The sequence below is a fragment of the Neofelis nebulosa genome, chromosome 18 (assembly GCF_028018385.1).
Source record: "Neofelis nebulosa isolate mNeoNeb1 chromosome 18, mNeoNeb1.pri, whole genome shotgun sequence".
Lineage (NCBI taxonomy): Eukaryota > Metazoa > Chordata > Mammalia > Carnivora > Felidae > Neofelis > Neofelis nebulosa.
In genome coordinates this window covers 1,471,255-1,494,808 of record NC_080799.1, presented here as the reverse complement: position 1 = coordinate 1,494,808, position 23,554 = coordinate 1,471,255, and the positions used below count along the sequence as shown (strand labels likewise).

The 23,554-nt window shown below is 60.6% G+C and overlaps 1 protein-coding gene across 7 annotated transcripts in view; it reads left to right on the top strand.

Annotated features, from left to right (window-relative positions):
• Positions 1-23,554, top strand: part of MAD1L1 (mitotic arrest deficient 1 like 1) — a 318,460-nt gene that overhangs the window by 183,259 nt on the left and 111,647 nt on the right. For 6 of the 7 annotated variants that reach the window (XM_058712035.1, XM_058712036.1, XM_058712034.1 and 3 more), the window contains one exon: positions 21,271-21,359. In XM_058712035.1, coding sequence (XP_058568018.1) covers positions 21,271-21,359 — 89 coding nt within the window. Of the gene's footprint in view, positions 1-14,946; positions 14,966-21,270; positions 21,360-23,554 lie in introns of those variants that run through there. The other variant, XM_058712039.1, reaches the window with a different exon arrangement.

Below are 23,554 nucleotides of genomic sequence, written 5' to 3'. Positions count from 1 at the left end.
GAGTGTCTGAGTTCTCTGCGGCCAGCATTCATCGTTGACCCGTTTGTCACTCACGTGGGTTGACTCTCTGCCTCCGTTGCGTCATCTGAGTTGTTTCCCGCGTGTTTCTGTCTTTTCCTTCCCACTTGGAGGGAAAACAGACGTGGCAGTGGCCGGGCCGGTGTGGGTCCAGGTGCTCACTCAGGCCTGTGAGCCTCTCCTCTCCCTGCCTCCTCCCCAGGCCCTGGGTCCACCTCCTCTGGTTGGCGTGGGAGGAAGAGTGAGGCCCCACGTGGGGCCGGGGCTGGAGCTCGCAGTGACACGGGGATCGAGGTGACCCTGGGTCTGGCTCCGCAGCCCTCATGCGGTTTCGGTGACGGTGTTGGCGATGGCTCTGGCCGGGGGCACCCGTGGCCACTGTCCGTCTGGGTCAGGGACGCCCGGTTCCTGGGCCGCCTCTCCCAGCCTGCTGTTTTCTGGCCCTAAGTTGATTTGCTACTTAGGGAAGGAGAGAGGAAAAAAGAAAAACTTAAACATCTGTAGCTAATTGCAGATGACAAGACAAAGACAGTTTGCCTTTCTGTTATTAATTAGCAAACCTGTGCTAATTAGGAAGCATGGCATCATTCAGGCTTTTCTCTTTAAGTGCAATTAATATCACAAGGAAAGATGTCCTGGGCCACAGTTGTATCATTAACATCGCTCACCCTAATTAGATACGGCCGGCGGTGGCTGGAGAAATGAGGTTTTTGATTATAACTATAAAACTCGCTCTAATATTTGACATACTCCAGGGAGCGAGGAGGGAAGATTGATTTTCCGATTTAAGGGGGAATGACGCCTTCACGACTCTGGGAACTAAGCAGTCGTCCGCCCTGAGTACCGTTCCCCGCTATGGCTCCCGCGGGCTCCCGCTGCCAGCCTCTGGGCCTGCGCAGGGTCAGCCGGGAAGGGCTCTGGCGGGTCGGGTACTCCCCGGGGGGCTCCGAGGTGTGGCAGCGTCCCATTGGGGCAGGGCAGCATCTGTGAGCGAGCATGCGGCCCTCTCAGCCCGCACCGAGCTTCTCCCTGCCCGCGGTTTTCATCCTGAGACGCCAGGCTCACTGGCTGTGGCTCTGAGGGGCTGGTGCGCGGATCACGGGAGATGCCAGTGAGAGCCGATTTTCAGCTCTGCGAGGGGCACGCATACCCGCGTGTGCCTGCTGATGCGTCTGTCACTGTGAAAGCAGCGTCGAGGGCCAGGAAATCGGCAGAAGGGGTTGTGTGAGCTTCCATTGTTCAGTGCTGGCAGCCAGCATCCGTACGTGCCTGCCGCCCGAGAACCTGGCCTTATCGCAGCCTGCCAGCGTTGCCAGCTGCCTTCCGGAAAATTATTACAAGAACCTCCTGGTTCTCCGACTGACAGTGACTCATTCCACGTCCTGGATCCGTGCTGCCACAGGACCAAGCCAGGGTTGGGAGACCCCCCCGCTTCGATGGGAGAACTTCATCCGTGCTGGGCGAGTCACGAAGGCTCATGGGGGACATCGCTGCAGGGACCAGCAGGACCCGTGTCCCTGAGGCTGGTGGCCGTCTTGGGTTTGGGTCAGCCTGTTCATTCGCGAGGCTCCGTGCCCGCAGAGCAGTGTCTGTGTCCCGCCGCTGGGGCCCGGCATGATAGAGGGAGGCGTCAGGGCCCGAGACGGCAGGCTCCAGGAGCTGTAGGAGGGGCGGGGGGGAGGGGGGACCCGGCCCTGGAGACTGCAGGGAGCTCGCCTTCCTGAGCCAGCCACAGTCTGAGTCAGTCTCTCGCAGGCGGCTGTGTCCCCAGCCTGACCCGGGCTTGACCTGCTGCACTTGCCTGACCATCTGCTCTGAGCCGACCGGGATGGTCTGGACCGTTCTGTGCGTGTCCCGGAGCCTGGTCCTGCCCGCCTCCACTCACTCCCGGCATCTCCCGGTGTTTGCTGCTTCTGCAGCTTTATGCCAGCTGCTGGCCGTGTCCCCTCGGCTGTGTCCTCCTCCTGGCCGTGTCCCTCTGGCCGTGTCCCTGGCCGTGTCCCCCGCCACGTCCCCCTGGCTGTCCTGCTTCCTCGGCAGAGCCATGGAGGAGACAGGCCTTCGCTGCAGGAGGGCAGATCCGCTGGCTGGCCGGTGGTGCTTGGTGGCCGCGTTGCCTTCTCCGTGTCAAAGCGACGTCCTCATCGTCTTTGTGTGTCCAGTGCGTGGCCTGGAGCGAGCACCCCGAGTCTGCGAGCAGGTCGTGAGGTTGATTTGGGTCTGGCGTCTGCAGCCGGGTGGGTCCTGAGTGTCCCGAGCACCGGGGTGATCGTGGTGGTTTATTGACGCACGCTTACGCGGCCTGACGGCCAGCCAGGCGCCGTTCTGACAGCTGTGCAGACGTGAGCTCCCGGAGCCCTGTGGCGTGGCCCCGTTGGCGCCTGGCCTTACTCTTCAGGAGGCAGAGGCCTGGGTTCCGGTGGGTTCCAGCTCCAGTGACTTTGCGGCCACCGCACGCCTCTGCCTGGGCCTCCAGGACTCCTGTCCCTCGTGTCCCTGACCGCGCTGACCCACGTTAGCACAGACGGAAGGGCCGTCGGACGCCCTGGGAGTGGCTGTGTCGGGCCCCCCACCCACGCCGTGGCCAGCGCACCTTGCCGGCGCGTTGCCCGGCAGCTGCCCAGATTCGCTGCTGGGTGCTGGCTCCCGGGGGCGAGCGCCTGGGCCGGCTCGATGGGAGCTGGGGAGTTGGTTTTGGGAGAAGGGCTCGACGAAGCCTCTTTAGAATTTAGTGCCGAGCTGACCTGGGGGGCACAGGGCCACCCCCAAGAGCAGAGTCCCCAACAGGCGCTTCAGGGCCGGAGGGCTCTGGGTGAGTGAGGGATGCGGAGCTGGCCGCCACGCCCCGAGGGCTGCCTGGGGGCAGGGCGGCATGTGGGCGTGGGGCCCTCTGCCCGTGCCACACTGGCTCGTCTGTCCCCCGAGGCCTAGCGTGTGGGCGTCCAGAGTCCAGCCCTGGGTCCCCTCCTCCCCACGGTGCTGCTCCACACTGGGCCCCGGTAGGGGCCAGCTCGAGGTTGTCCGCCCTTGGCCGCCGCAGTCCTGTCCTCGGATGAGGCTCCTGAGGGAGAGAAGGGGTCACGCACCCCGGGCTGGACAACTTTAAACACGTCTGTGTCCCGACACCGTATTTGTCAGGTCCCGCGAGTATCTGAGTCCCGCTTCTGGGCGCCCTTCTGACTCTCCGCACGCGTCTTCCACTTAGGCCCCCGCACGCGGCTTCCTTCACCTTCCCGTCGCCCTGTGCCGCTCCCGCCCCCTGGAATGTGTTTTCTGTCCCGCAGGGCCGAGTCCTCCCTCAGCTCGAGTTAAACGTCCTCTGCTTCCCCTTCATAGAGACACGTCACGTTCCCATTCCGCGTTCACTTGTGGGCCTGTGGCCGTCACCATGGCTGTCATCCTTGTTGTGGGCCCGTTTTCGGTCACGCCGCAGCCACTGAACTCCGAGCGCTCCCGTGTGCTGGGCTGTGCTCGCAGCTGTACCCGGATCATCCCTCTTAGCCCTCACAGCAGACCCTGGTGCCGGGGTCGTCTCCATGATTCAATGAGGGGACAGGTGCAGTGGCGGCCGGGCCGCAGGTCTGTGGGCACCGTGAGGCCTGCTCACGCCAGCCGGCCTGCATGGACGCTGCGGTGCCACGGGGCCGGGCCCTGGACTTAGTTGTAAAGGATTTGCCGAGTGACGGGATGTGGAAGTGGGGGGAGGCAGCTTGCGCCCCGCCCGCCCCCTCTCCCCGAGCGGGGGCCCCTCTCCCCGAGCGGGGCCCAGTCTTTTTGGTTCCTCCAGCTTGCAAAGACCTAATGAGGTTGGTGATTTATCACCTCATGGGGATCCGTCTGTGTTTTGGGGACAGGGGTCCGAGAAGATGGTCTCCTAGCCTAGGAAATAAATGCTTCTGTTATTTCTGGCTCTTAATCGGATCGTTCCCAAAAGGAAAAGGAAACTCCCCAGTGCAGAGGGAATGCTTCAGCCCGTTCCTGTCTGGACCACGGAGACATGCTGTCAAAGTCCCCGGAGCCCCAGCCTGTGGAAGGGCTGACCCTTTGGTTATTTCCCTCGTCAGTGTTGTCTTAGATACCCTCGTGTCTTCTGTCCCGCGTGAGGGTGGAGGTCGCGGGTCGGGCCTCCCGGCGGAGTCCTCTGCCCGGCGCTGCTAACGCTCTGTGCCGCCGACTTCCGGTTCACAGCCTCTAGCCTCCCAGCCTTCTCTTGAGTTTGGTTTATCGTTTCCATCACTCGCACGTTGCTGTTCGCCCAGCTGGCGGCCCAGGTTCACCACGAGGCCCACCTGGCCCCTTGCGGGGTCAGGGACGCAGGAGAAGGCCCGCGCTCCCCCAGAGGAAAGGGAAGGCCCCGCAGCCCCAGCCCACAAAGCTGAGGCACGGTGAGGGTCTCTCACAGCCACACATGGAAATTGGTTATTTATCTTTAAAAGCCACGCGGCCCCTTCCAGCGGGGGCGTCCTCCGTGACAGACCTTCTCACGCTTGGCCCGGTTCTAAGTAAGACGTTTTTGTATCGTTTGAACGTCTCGAGCCTCGGCAGTGGCCTTCTGTGGCTCAGGTCCTTCTCAGCTGGCAGTTCCTGTCGTGTCCGCATTGAGCGATTTCGCTCCTGACCGTATCAGTGAGTCTGCCACATCCTCACTAGCTGCTGTGGTTCCTCTCCGAGCATTTGCCGCACGCCTTGCATGTGTGTTCCTGAGGAGCCGGGCAGACGTGGTCCTGCCCTTGGCACCCACCGTCCTTTGCGGAGGCTTGGGCAGCCTGGGCTCTGTGACAGCCAGGGTCTGGCCAGTGCTTCCTTTACCGTGGAGGGGCCCCCGGGTCCACGGCCCACGGGGGAAGCTCGCACGACGGCCACGGCGGCCCTGCTCCTCTGGAGCCAGACTTGTCTTGTGCCTTCCCGACTGGGGAGTGTGGGAACTCGGGTGTCCTGGGGCCCACGGTAAGCCCCACCTGGAAGAGCGACCTCAGTGGAAGGCGTTCTGTAGCAAAGCCTTTTCCTCTTCAACATCGCCGAGGTCGCCCGTGGCGACGTCGAGGGGTCCAGAGCCCGCAGAACCGTGGCCACGTGTCTGCTACGTGCACGTGTTTTCTGGAGGGGGTTTGCCCTCATGGGATTTTCCTGGACTTTCTAACACCCCCACCCCCTATCTCAACGGCTGCTCTCCCGGAGGAGGCGGCCTCACAGCCTCAGCCAGCCCCTAGACCCACGGAAGCACGTGGACACCTCCCACGTGTTCCCAGGATGGGCTGCCCACCGTGTGCGGCTGGGTCTGGGGTGGCAGAGACCATGCTGGGCTGCTGGCGCCCCTCTGCACCCAGGTGGTGCACGTTGCCCAGACTGCCTCCAGACCCGGGTGACTTTCAGCTTTCTTTCGTGTTTTTTCCTGCTAAAACCCTGGATTTCTCCAGGTCTGCCTCTTGGGCCTTCCTGCCTCCGCTCACCACGAGCCTGTCACCTGCTGCCAGGCCGCCTGGCTGGTCTCTCCCACCCCCAGGACGCTCCCACAGCCTGTTCCCTGGGTGGGTGGGCTGCAGGGGTCCCTAGAATCTTCTTAGCAAACGTGCTGGCGTAGGGAATGGCGCTGTAGCGTGAAGTCCTGCTTGCACACGCCTTCCGGTGGGGCTTCTTTTCTCTGGGGTGCAGGCGTGTCCCAGCTCGGGTGACCAGCTGTACTTGCCAGGAAGTTCCCCGGGAGAGCCACCGGTGGCTGCCGTGGCCTGCCTGGCCTGTCAGGTCGGGTGCGTCCCTCCAGACGGAACGGAACGTAACCAGGGCAGTCTGTTTCGGCCCCTCCCGCGCCTCCCCAAGAAGCAGCAGCCACTACAGGGACCTTCCTGGATGTGTGATGGGCCCAGAACCGAGCAGAAAGGTGGCCTTTGACCAGGATTCCCACTCTGACCTCAGTGTCGTCTCTTCTCTGGGACACCTGAGGTACCTGCCCAGACTGAGCTCTGGGGAGAGTCCCTGGGATGCACTGGGCCTTGGTCCCGTCAGTACCACCTGTGGTCCGTGGCCCAGGCGGACCCTCCCGTGCCCCGACCTGGGGGTGCACGCATCCTTCCTCTGGCACCCCACGGTGCCAGGTTCACTGGGATCGTGTCAAGGGGGGCACACTTCTCTGCTCTTCCTGCTGGCTAGTGCTTTGTGGAACTGGGTAAGGCCCTGGGATCAAACCGTGTCTTCCCAAATGAAACTGAAATACGTGGCCTCTATTTAAAGGTTATGCGGCGCTAGTGAGCCGGCCGTGAGTGCCATTAGCATTAAAGTTTCATGACTCTTTGGAGCTGTGAGTGAGTGTGGCAAGCCAGGCCTGCTCTCCAAGAGGGAGGGACCTTGTCACCAGAGGAGACAGGCAGGTCAGAGGCTGGTCTGCTGAGCCTGGCGCTTGGGCAGGTCCGCCAGGGAGCCACGTGTCCTGTTCTCTGCTCTCGTCTGTTTCTGTTCAGGGCAGCGATCCCTTGGACAGTTCTACCTGTCGGTGTTCGTCGCCCCCCCCCCCCCCCCCCCGCCCCATAGGTCTCATGCTCGGAGGTGAGTTCTGTGCCCGACACCACACTCTGGTTCTCAGAGATCAACAACATTGATGAGTCTCAGCCAGACTAACCAGCAGGAAGGGAGGGAAGGTGCAGGTGACCAACATCAGGAACGAGAGAGGAGACGTAACGCTTGTTGTTTTCCTGGTGGGTGTGAGGTGCGTCTCATTGTCGTTTGGGTTTGCGTCTGCCTAATGGCTAGTGACGTGGAGCTGTTCCTCCCACGCTTGTTGGCCATTTGTGTATTTTCTTCGGAAAAATGCCTGTTCAGATCCTTTACCCATTTTCAAACTGGGTCGTCTGGCTTTTTGTTGAGCAATACGAGTTCTGCGCGGTTCGTCTTACGTCGTGTATACTGGGTTCTCATCGGGTCATCTGTCACTTGTCTTCTGACTCTCGAGCGTGTCCTTGGGTGCACACAGCGTTTGGATTTTATCCGTTTTGTCTATTTTTTTTCTTTTGTCATTGTTGCTCTCGGTCATGCCTAAGAAACTTGCCACATTCAGGGTCACAAAGATTTACCCCTGTGTTTCCTTCTAAGGGTTCTGTAGTTTTAGTTCTTTCACTGAGGTTTTAATCATCTTGAGTTGATTTTTGAAGATGGTGTGAGGTTGGGGTCTGCCTTCATTGTTTTGTGCGTGGACATCCGGTGGTCCCAGGACTGTTCTCTCCCTCACCGAAAGAGAGATGCTTGGGTTTCCTTCTGGATTCCGGCTCAGTTCTCTTGACTTACAGGCCTGTCCTTTCTCAGTACCACACTGTTTTGGTTCCTGTCACTTGTGGTAGGGTTTGAAACTGGTAAATGTGCATTTTCCAGCGTTCTTCTTCTTTTTTCAGAATTAACTTGGCTGTTGGGATCTTTTGTAATCTCATATAATTTTTACTATCAGCTTCCCAATTCCTGCAAAAAAAGACAGGATTTTAACAGGGATTGCGTTGAATCTGTGGATCACTTTGAGGAGAATTGCCGTCTTAACAACATTGAATTTTCCAGCCCATGAACACAGAATGTCTTTCTATTTATTTATGTTTGCTGGGATCTCTATTAGCAGTGTTTATGGTTTTCAGCTTGCACGTCTTTCTTCCTTGGTTAAACTTATTCATAAGTTTTTATTCTCTTTGATGCTGTTGTGAATAGGATTGCTTTCTTAACGTTTTTGTTGATTGTTCACCGCTAGCGTGCAGATACACTGCTGGTGTTTGTGCGTTGGTCCTGTTGCCTGCCACTTTGCCGAATTCTTTTAACTCCAGCCGTTTTTGTCAGTTCCGTAGCGTTTGCAATTTATGAGATCTTGGTCATCTGTGAATAGAGGTAGCTTTACTTTTTCCTTTTCGATTTGATGCCTTTTGTTTCTTGTTGTTGCCCGACTGCTCTGGCTGGAGCTCCAGTGCAATGTGGAATAGCAGTGGTGGAAGCGGGCATCCTTGCCTTGTTCCTGATCTTATGGGGAAGCTTCCGTCTTGCATCGTAGCATATGATGTTTGCTGTGGGTGTTAGTGAATGCCCATTGTCAGGTTGGGGAAGTTGCCTTCTACTCCTAGTTTATTATTTTTATAACGAAAGGGTGTTGGATTTTTGCCAACTGGTTTTTTGCCTCAGTTGAGATGATCATGTGGCTTTTCCTTCATTCCGTTAATGCGGTGTGTGCTGCATTCACTGCTTTTTCTATGTTGAACCATTCTTGCATTCCTGGCTTAGAGCCCACTTGGTTGTGGTGTCTGACCCTTTCCGATGTTGCCGGTTGGTTAGCTGCTGTCTTGTTGAGAGCTTCTCGGCCTGTGTTCATAAGGATTATTGGTCTTAGCCTTCTCTGGCTGTGGTATCACGGTTATGTTGGCCTCATAAAATAAGCTGAGAAGCGTTCTGTCCTCTTCAGCTTCCTAGAAGACTTTGGGAATTCTGTGTTAATTACTTTACGTGTTTGGTAGCATTCACCAGTAAAGCCGTCTGTTCCTGGGAATTTCTTTGTTGGGCGATCCTCAGTTACTAATTGAGCCTCCTGTTACTCATCACAGGCCTGTTCAGATTTTCCATTTCTTCTTGAGTCAGTTTTGGTAGTTTGTGTGTTTCTAGGAGTTTGTCTGAGTCATCTAGTTGTCCTAGGGCTCTCTTACCGTCCTCGCTTCCCGGGGTCTGTATCTTACCGTCCTTACTTCCTAAGGTCAGTAGCGGGGACTCTGCTCCCCCTTTTGGTCTAGCTAAAGGTGGGCGGTTTCTTTTACTTCCTGTCTCACTGGCATGTTTGTTCCTTTCAGGACTTGAAGGAGGTTTTCCCCACTCGCCTCTGACTCGCCTTGTTTCCATCAGGCCCCTGTCGCCAGCCCCGGGGTCCTCGTGTAACTTGGCTTTTCTGGTGGTTTCGTGATCACTGATCACTGCTTGGAGGAATTTGATGACGACGTGCCTCTGTGTCCTTCTTGTACCTTCCTTTGTTCCTTGTCCTTGGGCTTTCTTGCGTTCTTTAGCTTTGTGGACTTCCTGTCCTCGTCCTTTGGAAAGGCCTCCTTTGGGCCGCGTCCGGTTACCCACATTTCGGGTGCTGGGACTTATCCCATGGCTCACATGTGCTCTTTTCCTTCTGAATCATTCCTGCTGCTGTGTCTCCAAGCTCCCTGGACTAGTCTTCCACTGGAGTGACCCGTGCATTTTTAGCTCAGATGTTGCTATTTGCAACCCTGAAAAGTTTGCCTATGGTTTCCTTTTCTCTCCTTGTCTATACCTTATATTTAAAAGTATGGAGTTCAGTTATATTGACTGTTTACAGTCATTCTGTGCCAAGTCTAACACCTGTGTTGGGTGGATGCTGGATGCCTGTGTATTCTTGTGAAGATCCTTCCAGCTTCCTTCGTTCAGGAACGTGGCAAAGGTCCTTAGAAATGGCCCGATCTGCCAGGTGGCACTTTGATGACATTCCAGGCTGACCCAGGGCAGCACTTGTTCTAGGGCTAATTATCTCCAGCTCTGGGTCTTGGCCTCCCTGGGTGCTCTGCCTGCTACCCTGGGAGTTAGGCGCTTTGGAGCCCAGCTGGACAGGTAATTCCCTCTTGTCCCTTGTGATGGTTCCATCCTCGATCTGGGGTCTTTCCTCTCCTGTATACGCCGGTCAGGGTTCTGCTGCGCGCTTGTGGGGGCCCCCTGCACACTCCCTGCAGTGTGGAGTCTGGCTGCCGCGGTCTCCCCGCCCTCCTGGGTCTGCCTCCCCTGCCCGGGCTGTGCCGTGTCCCGGACTCCCTGAAGATGGTGAGCCGGGATGGCCACCGGGCCTGCCTCGTGCTTCCCAGCCTTCCACTTTCCCAGCGGCGGCCCTGGCCGCAGGGTCCCGTGGCCCAGCTGTTCACCCCAGCCTGTTGTGCACCTGGCCTCCTGAGAGCACGGGGCATTTCTTCCAGAAGGTGCCGGGGAGAGTGTTTTTGGTTTAGAGCCTCCCATGACACACAGATGTGCGGGGACACATGCCAGAAACCACAGTTTGTGGTCTGAGGGGTGGTTTCACGCCGGGGCCTTCATCTGATCGTCCGGGGCTGGGGTCAACTTACACTTTGTGCCCAGGCCTGGTCGGGGGGCCTTCCCTGCTGCCGTTGCTGTGGTGATGGGACCTCGATCTCCTGACTGTGGCCCCAGGTCTCATCCTGGCTGCCGGATGCTAAGCAACCCACAGACCTGGCCCGCAGTCTCTGCCAGGGTGGGGGCCAGGGAGCACCCGAGGCAGCCTGGGCGGATTTGCCCTTGGGAGGGCTTGGGACGTGAGTCTTGGTCTCTGGGAACTTGGGTAGGTAGTAGGTTTCTGATCCCTTTTGGGGGGCTAGCGACCTTTGTTGTATTAATCTCCGTCTTGGTAAGGGGATTTTCACGTCTCTCTAAATATTCCACTAACATCTACAGGTTCCTCGTACGAGGAGCAGTGGCTTTTAGAAGTGGTGTGGCCTTCTGAGACCGTGTCCTGTCCCGTGTTCTCCTCTCTCCTCCACACCACAGACCTGCCTGCTTCTCCCCTTCTTCCCACACCTGACTCTGACGGGGTTTGGTGGCCAGTTGCCGGTGTGGAGTTCGGACCGCGCGGGGTCCACGCGGACGTCCCGTCCGGGGTGGCTCCAGCTTGTGCTTGTCTTCCTGACTTTGGTGAGCGGGATCCCTGACGTTAGGATCTTTGTGTTTGATCTCCCACGTCTCCGTGTCCTCGATGCCTCTGTGACTTCACGCGAGCTGTTCCCGCCACGTGGCGCTCCCCCACCCGGAGCGCTCCCCTCCTCGAACCCGGGTGGACAGGCGGCGCGTGTCTGCGTCCAGCTGCGCCCAAGGTAGTGGTGTGGTTTCTCAGCAGGTGCAACTTCCCACCCGTGTGGACTCGGTTAACGTTCAGGCCCAGAGTCGTCCCACGACCGGCCCACCATGGGGCGGGGGCGGTTAGGGCGCCCCTTCCACCGGAGCCTTCTCTTGGGTCGTCGCTTCTCGGCCGTCTGGGGCTCAGAGGTTGCTGGGGGGTGGGGGTGGTCCTGCGGACACAGGTCCCGGGAGCCACCCCCACCCCGTGCGGGGGCAGGTGCCGCTCCTGCCACGGGGCGTGGGCTTTACGGAGACGAAACACGTAGACACACGGCTGGTTTGTTGACCTTCGGAAGGTTTTGCTCCCCGTCGCGACCTGGTCACCGGTCTGTCACTGGTCTGTCAGCAGCACCCTTGACAGCAGGTGAATCGTACGGCCCCTTCCCCACCCGCGCACTCGGAAACGCCGACACTCACCGGCAGTCTGGGAATCCGGTAACGGGGAGACTGGAGGAACGTAACCCAGAAGAATGCGTCTCACGTCCGCGTGCGCATGCGTGGAGGTGGGCGTGGAGCACGCCGCCGGCTGTGCTGGAGCTCCGCGGCCTCGGCACCACGGCGGCACCACGGCGACACCGGTTCTCACGTGGCGCGCTTGCGCCGTGAACAGAGCGAGGCGTAGCCTTCCCACGGAACCCGTAGGACTCGCGCATCTGTGCTTTGTCGGGAGCGAGGGTCCCGGTTCCCAGCGCAGCCGGCCGCTTTGGCTGCTGCCCAGGCTCGGCCGCGTGTTGGAAACTGGCACTTCTGCCCGTTGCCACCGGCCCCTCTCGTGGGCAGGAAGCGCCCCAGCCTGCCGTGCTACCGCACCCCCAGCCGCCATACCCGGCTGGCACAAGTGAGAAGCTGCCCCCGCCCCCCCCCCCCCCCCCCCCCGCCCCCCGGCCTCACTCGGTGCTGGACGCGCTGGGCTGGGCCGCCCCCACCCGGGGACGCAGTCCGGAGAGCTAGCCGCCCTCTCACTCTGGGGGTGGCGAGCAGCACCCCCGCTCCCGCTCGTGCAGCGGGTAGAGCGGCCGGCCGGCCGTGGGGCTGTTGGGTAGGTGTCCCGCAGGTGGTGCGCCCTTCAGCTCTTGGGCGTCTGTCCCGGCTGGTTTGTCCCCTCGTCAACAGGGAGGGGGCGGGCCACGTCAGGGGCAGGAGAGCAGCCCGCTGCGGTCTCTAAGCACACTTGCTTAACCACAAGGCGGAGGTACCTGTCTGCGTGCCTGTGGCCCGTGGCCGCCCGTGCACCGTGGCACTGGCGGGTGCTGCCCACTGGGCCTTTACGCCAGGAATGTTCTGACGCCTGGTTTAGGGGACACTTCAAGCAGGTGTGAGCCCCGCTTCCTGGGCTCGATCCGTGCTGGAGTGGGGGCCTGGCTCCCAGGTGTCTGTAGCTGGGCCCCGAGCTCTGCTGGCCTTTGCTGAGGTGCCCTGACACGGGCACGAGGCCCCGAGGAGGCCTGGTCCCCTGGGCGGTGGGCGGGTGCTTCCCGGGAGCCCAGGCCCCCACAGCCCTGGCTGCGGGCAGACCAGCAGACACCGCAGGCCAGCACTTCCTGCTGCTGCAGAGACCGCCTTTCCTTTCCTTCCAGCACTTCCCGCCGCTGTCTGCCGTCCGCACGTGTCTGCTGGCACGCAGTACTGTGCTGGTGGCGCCTTGAGCGGGCGCCCTCCCTGCGGTTTGGGCTCAGGGCCTGCAGCCGGTGAAGAGGCGGAGGGCCCAGCCCCGCCTGAACGCAGGCCGGGATCCCGGAGCGGGCCGGTGGCGACACCTCAACGCGCTCAGTAGTTCGGGGGACACGGTTCAGTGCCGCCGGTCCCTGCGAGGGCCCGCAGGTGCTGTGGCGGCCTGGGGGGTGCGGTCTCTCCGGAACTCACTGTTCCCGGGGTGGGAGCCCGAGGGATTGGTAAACGTGCGCTTCGTGCCTCGAGGAGGGCGAGGACCTGTGGGTGGGGCGTGTGCGGGCACGTGGGCCACGAGCTGTGGTTTGCTATCGAAAGCAAAGGCCCGACTGGGAAGGCTGCTTCTTGGTGGATGCTGGCCTGGGCTCTGGGCCAATAAACAGATATTTTTAGTGTTTCCTTGCTGTTTGAGTAAGCAGCACACGTCCATGGTGTGAAACGGAGAAAGGAAAGAAAAGGCAGAACGGTAGAGGTCGGCCAGCCTCCAGCCGGTCCCGCTCCGCCTCCTGGAGAATGTTGGTGTCCCCGGTGCCTTGCGTAAAGACAGGCGGGCTCTGGGGCGCCCGGGTGCCTCAGCCGGTTGAGCGTCCAGCTTCGGCTCGTGTCGTGATCTCACGGCTCGTGAGTTCGAGCCCCGTGTCGGGCTCTGTGCGGACGGCTCAGAGCCTGGACCCTGCTTCGGAGTCTGTGTCTCCCTCTCTCTCTGCCCCTCCCCAGCTCGCACTCTGTCTTTCTCTCTTAAAAATAAAGCATTTAAGACAGGCGGGCTCTGTGCAGGCCGACGTGTTCCTCACGCAGCCTGTGGCTTGAGCGTAGAGGGAACGAAGGCTCTGCCACGTGATGTCCTTTGCTTCCGGGGGAGTCGTAGGCTATGTCTGTGGGCTGGGGACAGTGGGACCTTCGGTACCCCGGCGCTCAGCGGGCCGCCTCCAGGTCCCCATGCTCTTTGGGCTCCAGGTTTGCTGTGAAAAAGCCAGGAACATTTACCTCCTGGGCCTCAGCGTGCTCGCCCGCAGAACCAGAAGCAGCAGCCTCGGGGCCGTGGACCGAGCGGGGCTGACCCGCGCCCCTCGGTGGCTGCGAGACGGGCACATCGGGCTTCCCCAGGGGCGCCCGCCAGTCCCAGGGTGTGAGCACAGCCTGCCGGCGGCCGGGCTCCCTGGGCGTTTGAGTCGTCTGGAGCCGGCCCTGCTGCTAATTCTGCCTCCTGATGTGGACGGCGAGCCGAAGGAAGGAACGTGAATGTGTGCGTTGGCTTCAGAGGTCGGAGACGCAGAAGAGCCTCTCTAGGGGAGGCCGGTGTGGCGATGAAGCGCGGCCTGTGCGGAGGGGCTCCCTTGGGCGGTGGCAGGCCCAGGGCCTCGTCCTCATCGTGGGCGCGTGGCTCAGAGCCACGTGCTGCACCTGCAGACACCCCCTCTGGGGCGCCTCCCTTCCGAGCCCCGTGTGCAGGGCGGCTCACGGAACGGCCCTCCGGAACGGCCCTCGGGGTTTTGTCATTTGGCAGATCTCTTAGAAGATACGATCCAGTTAGCTCTGTGTTCCTTTGTCTTAAGCTACAAATGCAGACTCTTCTCAGTGAGGCACGAAATAGGTGTTTGCAGACTGCAGTGTTAACGCATCTCCAATTGCCCCTTCTTCCGGGCCCGGGTCAGAGCAGCGTGGCTTCGCCTGTTGGCTGAAAGACAAAGGATGAACGCTTGTGCCCCCGGGAGAGCCAGGGCCGGGCCTGAGGGTGGGGAAGGGTGGGGCCCTGGGGTGCTGCCGGGACGGGGCTTCGGCTGTGGTGGGCACTGGGCCCCCGGATGGGCATTTTCCTCTCGGGCGGCCCACTTCCTGCTCAGACCTCCAGAACAGGAGGCATCGCCCCTACTCGACCGATGAGGAGATGGAGGTTGAGCCTGTGTGTGACCCGGCTGGTGCCAGCACCTCTTACCACCCTCCCACGTGAACGGGGCAGAGGGGCCCCGATGGAGAGGCCGTGGCCTTGGAGCCAGCAGGGCTCACGGGCAGGCGGGGGGTGGAGGGCTATTCCCCAAGGCGCCCACGGGAGCGCCGTTGACGTTCGTCGTTCGGCAACCCCTTTCAGAGCCCGACTGGTTTCCTCTTACTGATACCGATCTGTTTACTTTCTGAAATCGGGTGCTGGTGGGCAAATGCCGGACTGTGTTCTCCTTGGACGGCGTGCTTTCCCGTGTGTTCACCCTGCCTCCGCTCGCCGGCCCGGAGCTGCCGTCCCGGCGGAGGCCTGGCCTGCACGCTGTCCCCAAGGCTGCACGGCACTCGGCCATGCATGCCAGGGGAGCGCCAGGCGTGGACTGGCATACTGGCCACCCACACGCTCTTGTGCCCCTGCCTGCGGGCCTGGACCATCCCCGGCATGCCGCGTCTGAGCTGGGAATTGGGTTAAGAGGTGAGCGGAGGTATACGCACCTTCAGGAGTTCCCAGGCCGGCGGGAAAACAGTCACACACACGAGTCTTAGAATTACATGGTTGAATATGGGCGGGGGCCACCACTCCCGGTTTGGGAGGACTGCTGAAGGGGGCGGCCTCTGAGGTGGGTCTGACGGGGTCCGGGGGGGCGGGTGGCGGTGGGGACTGAGCTGCAGACCCCTGTCGTGTGTCTCGGGAGCCGGCCACTGCCCTAGGCTGGGGGCTGGCAGGTGCGGGCGCTCGGAGGGCAGGCTCGGGCAGCTCCGGGGGCCTCGGCATGTGTGGGCTGTAGTGGGCGGGAGGGGGTCGAGTGGGAAGCAGTTATGAGTCAAGCTTACAAGTTAAAAGGGCCTATTTTGCTTTGAACACTATAGCATAAGTCAGCATTTCTTCCTTGCTTCCTGGAAGGTGTCCAAAAGTACCAAGAAGAATGAAAGCCAAAAAAGGCAAACCTAAATTTGGGCCAAACAGAACTGCAGCTAAAAGCCAAGCCCCTTCACGGGAGGGAGCCGGCCCTCAGCAGTGGAAATAGCAGGGGCGTGCGGGGCTGAGCCAAGAAGTGCAGCCGCAGGGAAAGGGCTGGAGGGGCAGCCGCAGGGAGGGGCAGGGCACCTGTTGTCTGCGCCCTGGGACAGGTGCAGCAGGTGCAGGGCCGTGGCGGGAGGGGCCGGTCAATGCCCACAAGGCTGAGCGTCTGTCTCTGGGACGGAGAGGAAGGGCTTGCGTTTGCTCTCAGGGGAGTGCCCGCGGCTTCCCCCCCCGCAGAGCAAAGTCGGAAGGTGTGTGGAGGCCACACAGAGCCGCCCGGGCAGGATTGTCCTTTCCACAGTGAAAGTCACGGCGAAAGCAAAAGTCACCTTCCTGGTGAGTAATGAAAGCAACATCACACAATTTTGTAAAACGCAGAAGTTTTGTAGCAACCCAGATGGTAGAAAAAGTTCTCATGGGAAGAATGAACAAGCTGACCTTGAGCAGAGGAAAGTCACCTGTGAACGTTTTGTTGCGGGGCGTCCCCGGTCCCGGAGCCCAGGTTAAACTGGAGCTTGAGGGCCTGAGGGCCAGACCTGGACCCGTGGGGCCAGAAGACCCAAACGCACAAGGAGGTCAGGAGACAGGACCGGGCAGATGCCGTGGGTTCCGGTGGCGCACAGTTTACACATTTAATGGAAGTTCTCGGGAAGGGAGAAGACGGGAGAAGACGGGAGGGCGGTGGTGTTCACCCCATCGTGGCTGAAGACTAAAACATTTAAAGTTAACGTCACGCGGCCAAGGCACATTGAACCGAGGAAAGGTAAACCGTAAGCTGGACGCACGCAACCCGTCGGTTAATCTTCTACGGGAGGCGGATAGGAACCGTTGGAAACCGAAAAGTGCAGGGGTCGTGTCAAGAGTTCCAAAAGCAACCACGAGAACGAAAAGACAGGTCTCTAAGTATCAAGAATTTCACACGAAAAAGTAAACGAGATGAATAGGCCACAGATACGTCATCGATGTTCAAAAAGCGAAAATGGGGAGAGATTTGGGAGGAAATTGTCAAGGACGCCAGCAGCAGGAGGATTTGTTTTACTTTGTAATCCCTGGTCTGTCAAGTGGGTCAAGAATAAGCGATAGAAAGATAAAATCTGTTTCATGTAAAGCCCTTAACCCCCCCAAACTAAAGACACTCTTGCTATAAAGTGCTTATAGGAAACATTCACCAAAATTCACCACATATTGATAATACAGAAACCCTTCCTAAGTTCAAATAGATGTAACCAACACACTTACCAGATCACGAGGTGAGGAATTTGAAATGGTGACCTAAACAAACAGACAAAAAAAACAATAGAAACAAAAAAAACCCAGAACCAAAACCTCCGTCTCCAACAATTCTTGGGTCGAAGCAGCAGTGAGATACGGACGTACACGGAATCTAGAAAACACATCTCAGGGCCCGTGGGAAACGGAGCAGAGTTCAGAAGAAAACTCGTGGATTAAATATTTATATTATTGAACAGGAAAGAATGAATATAGACAGATTAAAGACCCAGCTCAAGAACTCAGAAAAGGAAAACAAAATAAACCCTAGTAGAGCAAAAAGTAGGAATTTGTAAAGATCAAAGCAGAAGTTAATAAGAAAGTGAAAAATGGCGGAAATAATAAATAAATCCAAATGCTCGTGCTCGGAAATAAAACCAGTAAAATGTATGAATTATTCACAGTTCTGGTAAAAAATTAATAGACACGTCACTACCCAAATGAGGACTAAGAATTATCGTGGAGTTTCTGGCCAGAAGGGGCTTGCAGGGGCCCCCTTCCGGTCTTGCTGGGGTGGCTGGCATCCCACAGGCGTGCCCACACCACGGTCACGGAGCCAGGCATGTGGGGCTCACGCACTTGACCGCGCATGAACTTCACCTCGTTGGTAAAGGGAAATACAGGAAAGGAAAAAACCATCTAAAAAGAATAAATGTAAGTTGAATTATAGCTCAATTTAAATAAACTGAATGAATTGTTTCCTAGGAAAGTACAACCTATCAGTACTGACTCCAGAAGCGATAGAGATAGAAACGTTAAAGAAAACAATTACAAAGTTGTCACAAAATAGCCGTTCCTGCCCCCCCCCCCCCCCCCAACAAAAAGAGACCGAAATCGTACCAGGCTGAGGCAGTTTTGGGGGAAATTCCGCTAGGCCTTCCGAACACGGACCCCGACCCGGAGCACGGACAGGGGAAGCTCTTTGGGGGCAAGCGACAACTGTGTTGTGTGGGCGTCACGTGTGCGTGCTGGGGCTCGGGCTGCCGATGCCGCCGTGTGTGCTGGGGCACGCCCGCGGTTTCCCCCTCACCGGCCGGCTGGCTTGGTTTTAGGACATGTGCTCCATAGTTGCCGAAAAGGCATTTGCCAGAAACCCCATGTTCGGTCTTCATAAAATAGGAACATATGGGTGATTTCTCAACGTAATAAAGCGCATCTATTTCAGCCAGAAACTGACATGCCGTAAGTAGGAAGATACCAGCAGCAGTTCCAGCCAAGCCCCAGACGCGTCCAGGCTTCCCGGCGTGGAGGTGCGAGCCGTCCGGCTGGGAGGGAGGGAGGCCCTGGCTTGCGCAGCTGACGGGATTGCGCGGAGACCGCCTCCTGACCGCACTGAGGGTGGGGAACAAAATTAAACAGAGATGTTAAGTCCTGCAAATACAGAAACAAGTCAGACGATACAAGGACACGCACGCACTTAGAACGGCAGCGGCACATCAGGGTAACCAGACGAGATCCCCCAGCACGCCTGCCCGCAGGGAGTGTGCGAGGCTGACCGCGCCCCCGGGGGCCGGGCGGACGATCGTGTCCTCAGCTGCTCTCTCACCGGTCTGTGCGTTTGCTGTGGTCCCGGTGTTTTCTAAAAAGGTTTTTTTGTTTCGCTTTGATGGTTGAGGAGGGAGGGAGGGAGGGAGGGAGGGAGAGAGAAGGCGCCCTGGAATTCTTCTGGTCAGGACGGTGGCTGGAGATCAGAAGCAGACGCGGAAGCGGGTGAGTGACAACGCGGAATCGTACACCAGCGGGGCTGTCGTGCCTCGGGATACGTGGTGCGGGCACCTCTGGGCCCTCCCGGGGGCCGTAGGTCAGCCGGCGGAGGAACCGTCTGGGGATCCGCCTGCACGCGGGGAACCAAGAGCTGCCTTGCCTCGGCACTGACTTCACGCCGTCAGGTGGAAGCGGTGAAACCCTCTTCCGTGGGAGACGTGTCAGCGAGAGGTGGGGCGTCCACGTGGCAGAGTTCCATGAAGCCACGAACACGAACGGAGGGGCTCTCGTGGCGCTGGTTTGGAAATATCTCCAAAATACACTAAGTGAGGAAACCGAAGTACAAAACCGCGTGCAGCCCGTCTTCCTGTTTTTGTAACGAGAAATCGATAAGCGAGTAGGGGAAGAGACGGCTCATACTTGCCAGTGGAGGCGTGACTCTCCAGACCCCCGCCCCCTGGTGGCTCCCGTTGGCCCCCGTTGGCCGTGGGTGGCGCCTGGGTGACCGGGGTGCCTTCCGGAGGCCTCTGGGGTGCATACCCATCGTGTCTCCCATCTGAACCTTGGATCTGAAGGCTGCGTGTGGTTCACAGCATCCAGAACAAGGCGCAGCGGGCCTGTGACAGGTCTGGGGCCCGGACGGTGACGTCTCCAGGAAGTGTCCTGTCTTGCGGCTCCAAAGCCCGGCTTTCTCTGTGGGGCGGGCAGGTAGCCGCCGTGAGTGTGCACGCCTCCTCTGCCCAAGACATCAGCAGCCCGACACACGCGAGAAAGGAGACCGAGGGATCAGCCCAGGCTGGACTCAGGCCCCTTCTGCGCCTTTCCAGGACAGTCCTCGGGTCCAGTGAGGTCAGTGTGCCCGGTGGCCTGTTTGGCTGTGGCCTGAGGACAGACACACAGGGACCTCCAGTCACTGCGTAAGCATGTGGGTGGCATCGGGTAGGAGCGGCGCGCCTGACCAGTCAGGGGTGTGTGTGCTCCTGGGGGAGGGGCAGGAGAGGCTTTGGGACACGCCACACGTGGGACCCATGGGGGGTGCCCCTTGTCCACAGGTGTGAGCAGGCCTTGTTCCACGTGCTGGTGCCACCGAGTGGTCGCTTAGTGCCTGATCTGTGCGGGGGGAACTCAGCCCATCGGGCAGTGCCGGGCAGCCGTGTGCGGAGACCCCGACCGTCCTTTCCTCTGGGGACCTCGCCGAGGCCGCTCCAGCTCATGTCTGCTCTCTAATCTGCATTCGGCAGGATTGGGGTCACCCGCTTGTGTGGTGGTGTCACTCGCGACCTCGATGATGAGAATCAGGGCTTCCTACGCACCGGGTGCCTCGGGCCTGAGAATTCCTAAATGAGCTGCCTCAGGAGGACCTTTCCAGGAACAACCCGGAGAAGATGTTTTCGAGAAGAGAGCACAGCACACTGTGCCTTCGAGCTAGGAAGGCAAAAACGTGGAGACACTCTCTGCTCCCTCCGACCCGGCCCCGGGAGCTCTCGGTCGCCCCAGTTCAGGGGCAGACATTTCAGCCACGCGGCCCAGGGGGTAGCGAGGCAGGGCCACAGTCAGTCTCACCCGGGCCACGTCATTCCCAGCCCGCACTGTGGTGGGCGCACCAGGAGGCCTCTCCCTGAAATCACCTGTCCTCTGGGCCTTCGTGGAGAGTCACGTGGGGAGGTCGAGTGGCCTCCCTTTGGGGCATCAGCACAGGCCACCACAGGGAGAGGCCGTGTGGGGGCTGACTGCATGCAGGCCACGCCCTGCCAAGGTGGGGAGACTCCTGTCTGTCCTGCGCCCCCACCCCATCAGCCCCTGCGGCAGCGCTCCCCGACCGTCACCGTCACTGTCCCATTCAGGGGCCCCCGTGGTGGCTCGGAGCTTGAGACACCTGTCCGCTCACACCTTCTTTCTTTCTTCGGCTGACTGCGGTTGTCTCTCAAAGTAACAACCCGTCGGCCTCCGGGGAGGCTGTCCGCCCAACGGCTGGGTCTGGTGTGGCGCCCGCCCCTTGGCGAGCTCCACCTGAGTGGCGAGAGGTGGCGAGTCCATGTTCTTGTGGTGTGCCCGCTGCCCCCTCGGCCACACCTCCCGGGAGAGCCCCGTGAGAGGTGAAGGCTGCCCTGCACCCTCCCTGGCCCTCCCGGCCCCTCTTAGACAGGCTGGACGCCGAGAAGTCGGGGGCACTCAGCACCCCAAGGTCTGAGGTGGCCAGAAAACCGGCTGAGCACGAATATTCCCAACGTGGAGGCTCGAGAGCCATGTCTGGACCAGAACAGACCGTCCTGGGTGCGCCTGAGGAGCCCGAGGGCAGGCTGGGGGTCGGTTCTGGGGTCCCGCGGCCCCAGCCCACCGCGACCTGCCTCCCTCTCTTGTCACATGCCTGGTTACCGAGTGCCCGCTCTGGTCCAGGAACCGGGCGCACAGCGGTCGCAGAGGCCGCCGTTGGGTGGCCGGGCGCAGAGCCACGTCTGCCGTGGTAAGCCAGGCGGTGCCCCGAGGGACAGCCGGGCGTCGGGAGCGTCCCCGGCTGGGAGCTGCGTCCCGGGAAGGAGCGCGTGTCTGTTGTTGTCCCGGAGGCGGGTGCCGACGGGGAGGCTGTGTCTGCGTGGCTGGAGGGCCCAAGGTCCTGCTGCCCCGGGCCGCCGGGACATGGGGTGGCCCCGGAGACGGTGGCTCGGCCCCCGGCGCGCCCTCCCCCCCAGAAGTCGAGGGCCGGATCTAGGTGCGAGGGGCCCGAGGGGGAGGAGGTGGGCCGCAGCACCCCCACTGACCCGCCCGTGCTTTCTCGCTCGCAGCTGGAGGTGGAGGTGAAAATGCTGCAGTGCCAGACCAGCGCCTCCGAGCCGGGCTTCCCGGTCTCCAGGGAGGAGGTGAGCTCGCTCAGGTATGTCAGCATCGTCCTCCCTCCCCTCCCTGCCCCGCCCCGGCACGCTCCGCCCCACCCCACCTCTGCACAGACACTCCCCTGCGTCCAGCACGCTGAGGGGCTCGTCCAGAGCCCAAGAGACGGCCCAGTTTCAGGAGACAGCTACTCACAGGGCACCTCGGCGTGTCCGCCAGGCGGCCTTCAGCCCGTGTGTCTGGCCAGCTCACGACGCGGCCTGTCTTCCTCAGGGTTTCTCCATTCCTCTGGACCCCGTCCCGACACTGAACACCTCCTGGTGCCGAGCGGCGGGCCGGCCTTCCTCTCGCTCCCTGGACCGGGAGAGCCGTCTAAGGAGGAGGTGTTCGGGGAGACCTACTCCTAGCTCCCCACGGGTCCCCGAGCGGGCCCCGCTGTTGCAGTTTGTTACTGGGACGTGGCCGCTGGGCAGGCTGACGCCGTCCCCCCGGCATCCCTTGGTGCACAGGGAGTCCAGGCGTCGGCTCCGGGTCTCTGAGAGCCTGCCGTGGGCACAGGTGCAGCTGGCGGGTCAGAGAGACATGCCTGGGCCCCCGCCAGGGCGCTCGATGGGCGCGGACCCTGCTTCGCGCAGGGTAAGGTGGCCGGGCCCTGTCCTCTCCCCAGGGCTAGTCCCTCACCTGCGCGAGGCTGCGTTCAGGCTGTGGGCGTCCCTGCGAGAAGTGTGCCCAGGGCGGCAGCGCCCTCTGGGTCCCAGCTTTCCCCGTCGTTTCCAAAGCTTCTCTTGTGTCAGGACCTTCACCTCAGACCTCGCTGTCGCTGGGACCCACCAAGTTTCCAAGTCCCCAGTTTGTTATTCCCTGACTTGTTCAGGTACGAGTGTGGGTGTCCTGGGTGAGCGTGAGGAGGAAAGGCTGGTGAGCCTGGGCACGTCCGCTCTGACCTCCTGAATTCTCCGTTTAACGGGCATTTGGGGGACTTGCTCCCCAAATCAAGCCCACGGGGTCAGGCCGTGGGAAGCAGGGCGGACGTGCCACTGGAGCAGGCCGCTGCCGATGCGGGGGGTCCAGGGGCAGGCCAGGTGCGCCGGGGGCCTGCGGGCTTCATGGGGAGGTGGTGCGTGTGAGGACGTGACGTGGGGGGAGAGACCAGCAGGGCCCGGGGGCCAGGCCGGGTGACGTCCGGTAAGGATGTGGCCTTGTTCCCAAGAGCGGTGGAGGCAGCAAAGCCTGCCGGGCAAAGAAGTGGTCGCATCCGTAGCATAGGAGCCCCCTGGGCTGCCCAGAGCGGAGACCTGGAAGAGGGCTCGGCAAGGGGTCAGCTGAGAGCGTACCGCGGGAGCACCCCTGCGCGGAGAAGCGGAGAGCACGCCCCTGCACCCGGCCTCCAGGCGCAGCCCCAGCCCAGCGAGCAGCACAGCTGTTGGAGTTCGAGGGTGGGCTCGGGGCCCCAGAGAGCGGGTGGGGTCTGCCCGGGTCCTGACGGTGAGTGGGCGAGGTGGGCGGCAGAGGGGCTCAGCCAAGGTCTGGGATGTGGTTGGGCTTTCCCGCGAGAGTGGCCTCCAGGGAGCCCCGCCAAGAGCGGGGGGCGGGGGAGTGTGCTTGGTGCCGCTCCTGAGGGGCCTGGGCTGCCGCCCTGGGTGCCCCGTACTGAGCACCGAGTGCTGGAATCGGAGGAGACGCCGCGTCCGGGCTTTGCCGTAGCGCCCACCCTTCCGCTGCGGCCCGAGCTGCCCTCGGCGCCTCCCCCTAGAGATGCGGGTGTGGCATCTGGGCCCCTGGCTGCCGTCCACACAACGGGGCCAGCCGCGCTCGTGTTTGCGTGGGCTGGCACACTTCAGGTCGATTCCTTTTTATTTGTTTTTAAAACCTGAGTAAAAGGCTTTATCACCGATCTCTTCTCCGTCAAGATCAAAGCTGCCTGTCCCACTGCCTCATTTGGTGAGTGCAGCTGCGGGAGAAGAGCCTTCGTGGCTGATTAATAGAAACTGGGTCAGCGGTTGTGTGGACCGCTCGCCGGGACGCACTCAAGGGAGGGCTGTGGCTACGGGAGACCACACGTGACTTGATATGCTCCCCCCTGTGCCCCGTGGCGAGGGCACCTGCCGGGAGACCCTGACCTGGGCCCTTTTCTCGGGTCCTGCCAGCCCCTCAGCTGCTGGAGTACAGCTGGACCCTGCAGTTCACATCACCATTCACCCCGTGCACCCGACGCCTGTCCTCCTCCAGGCATCCCCT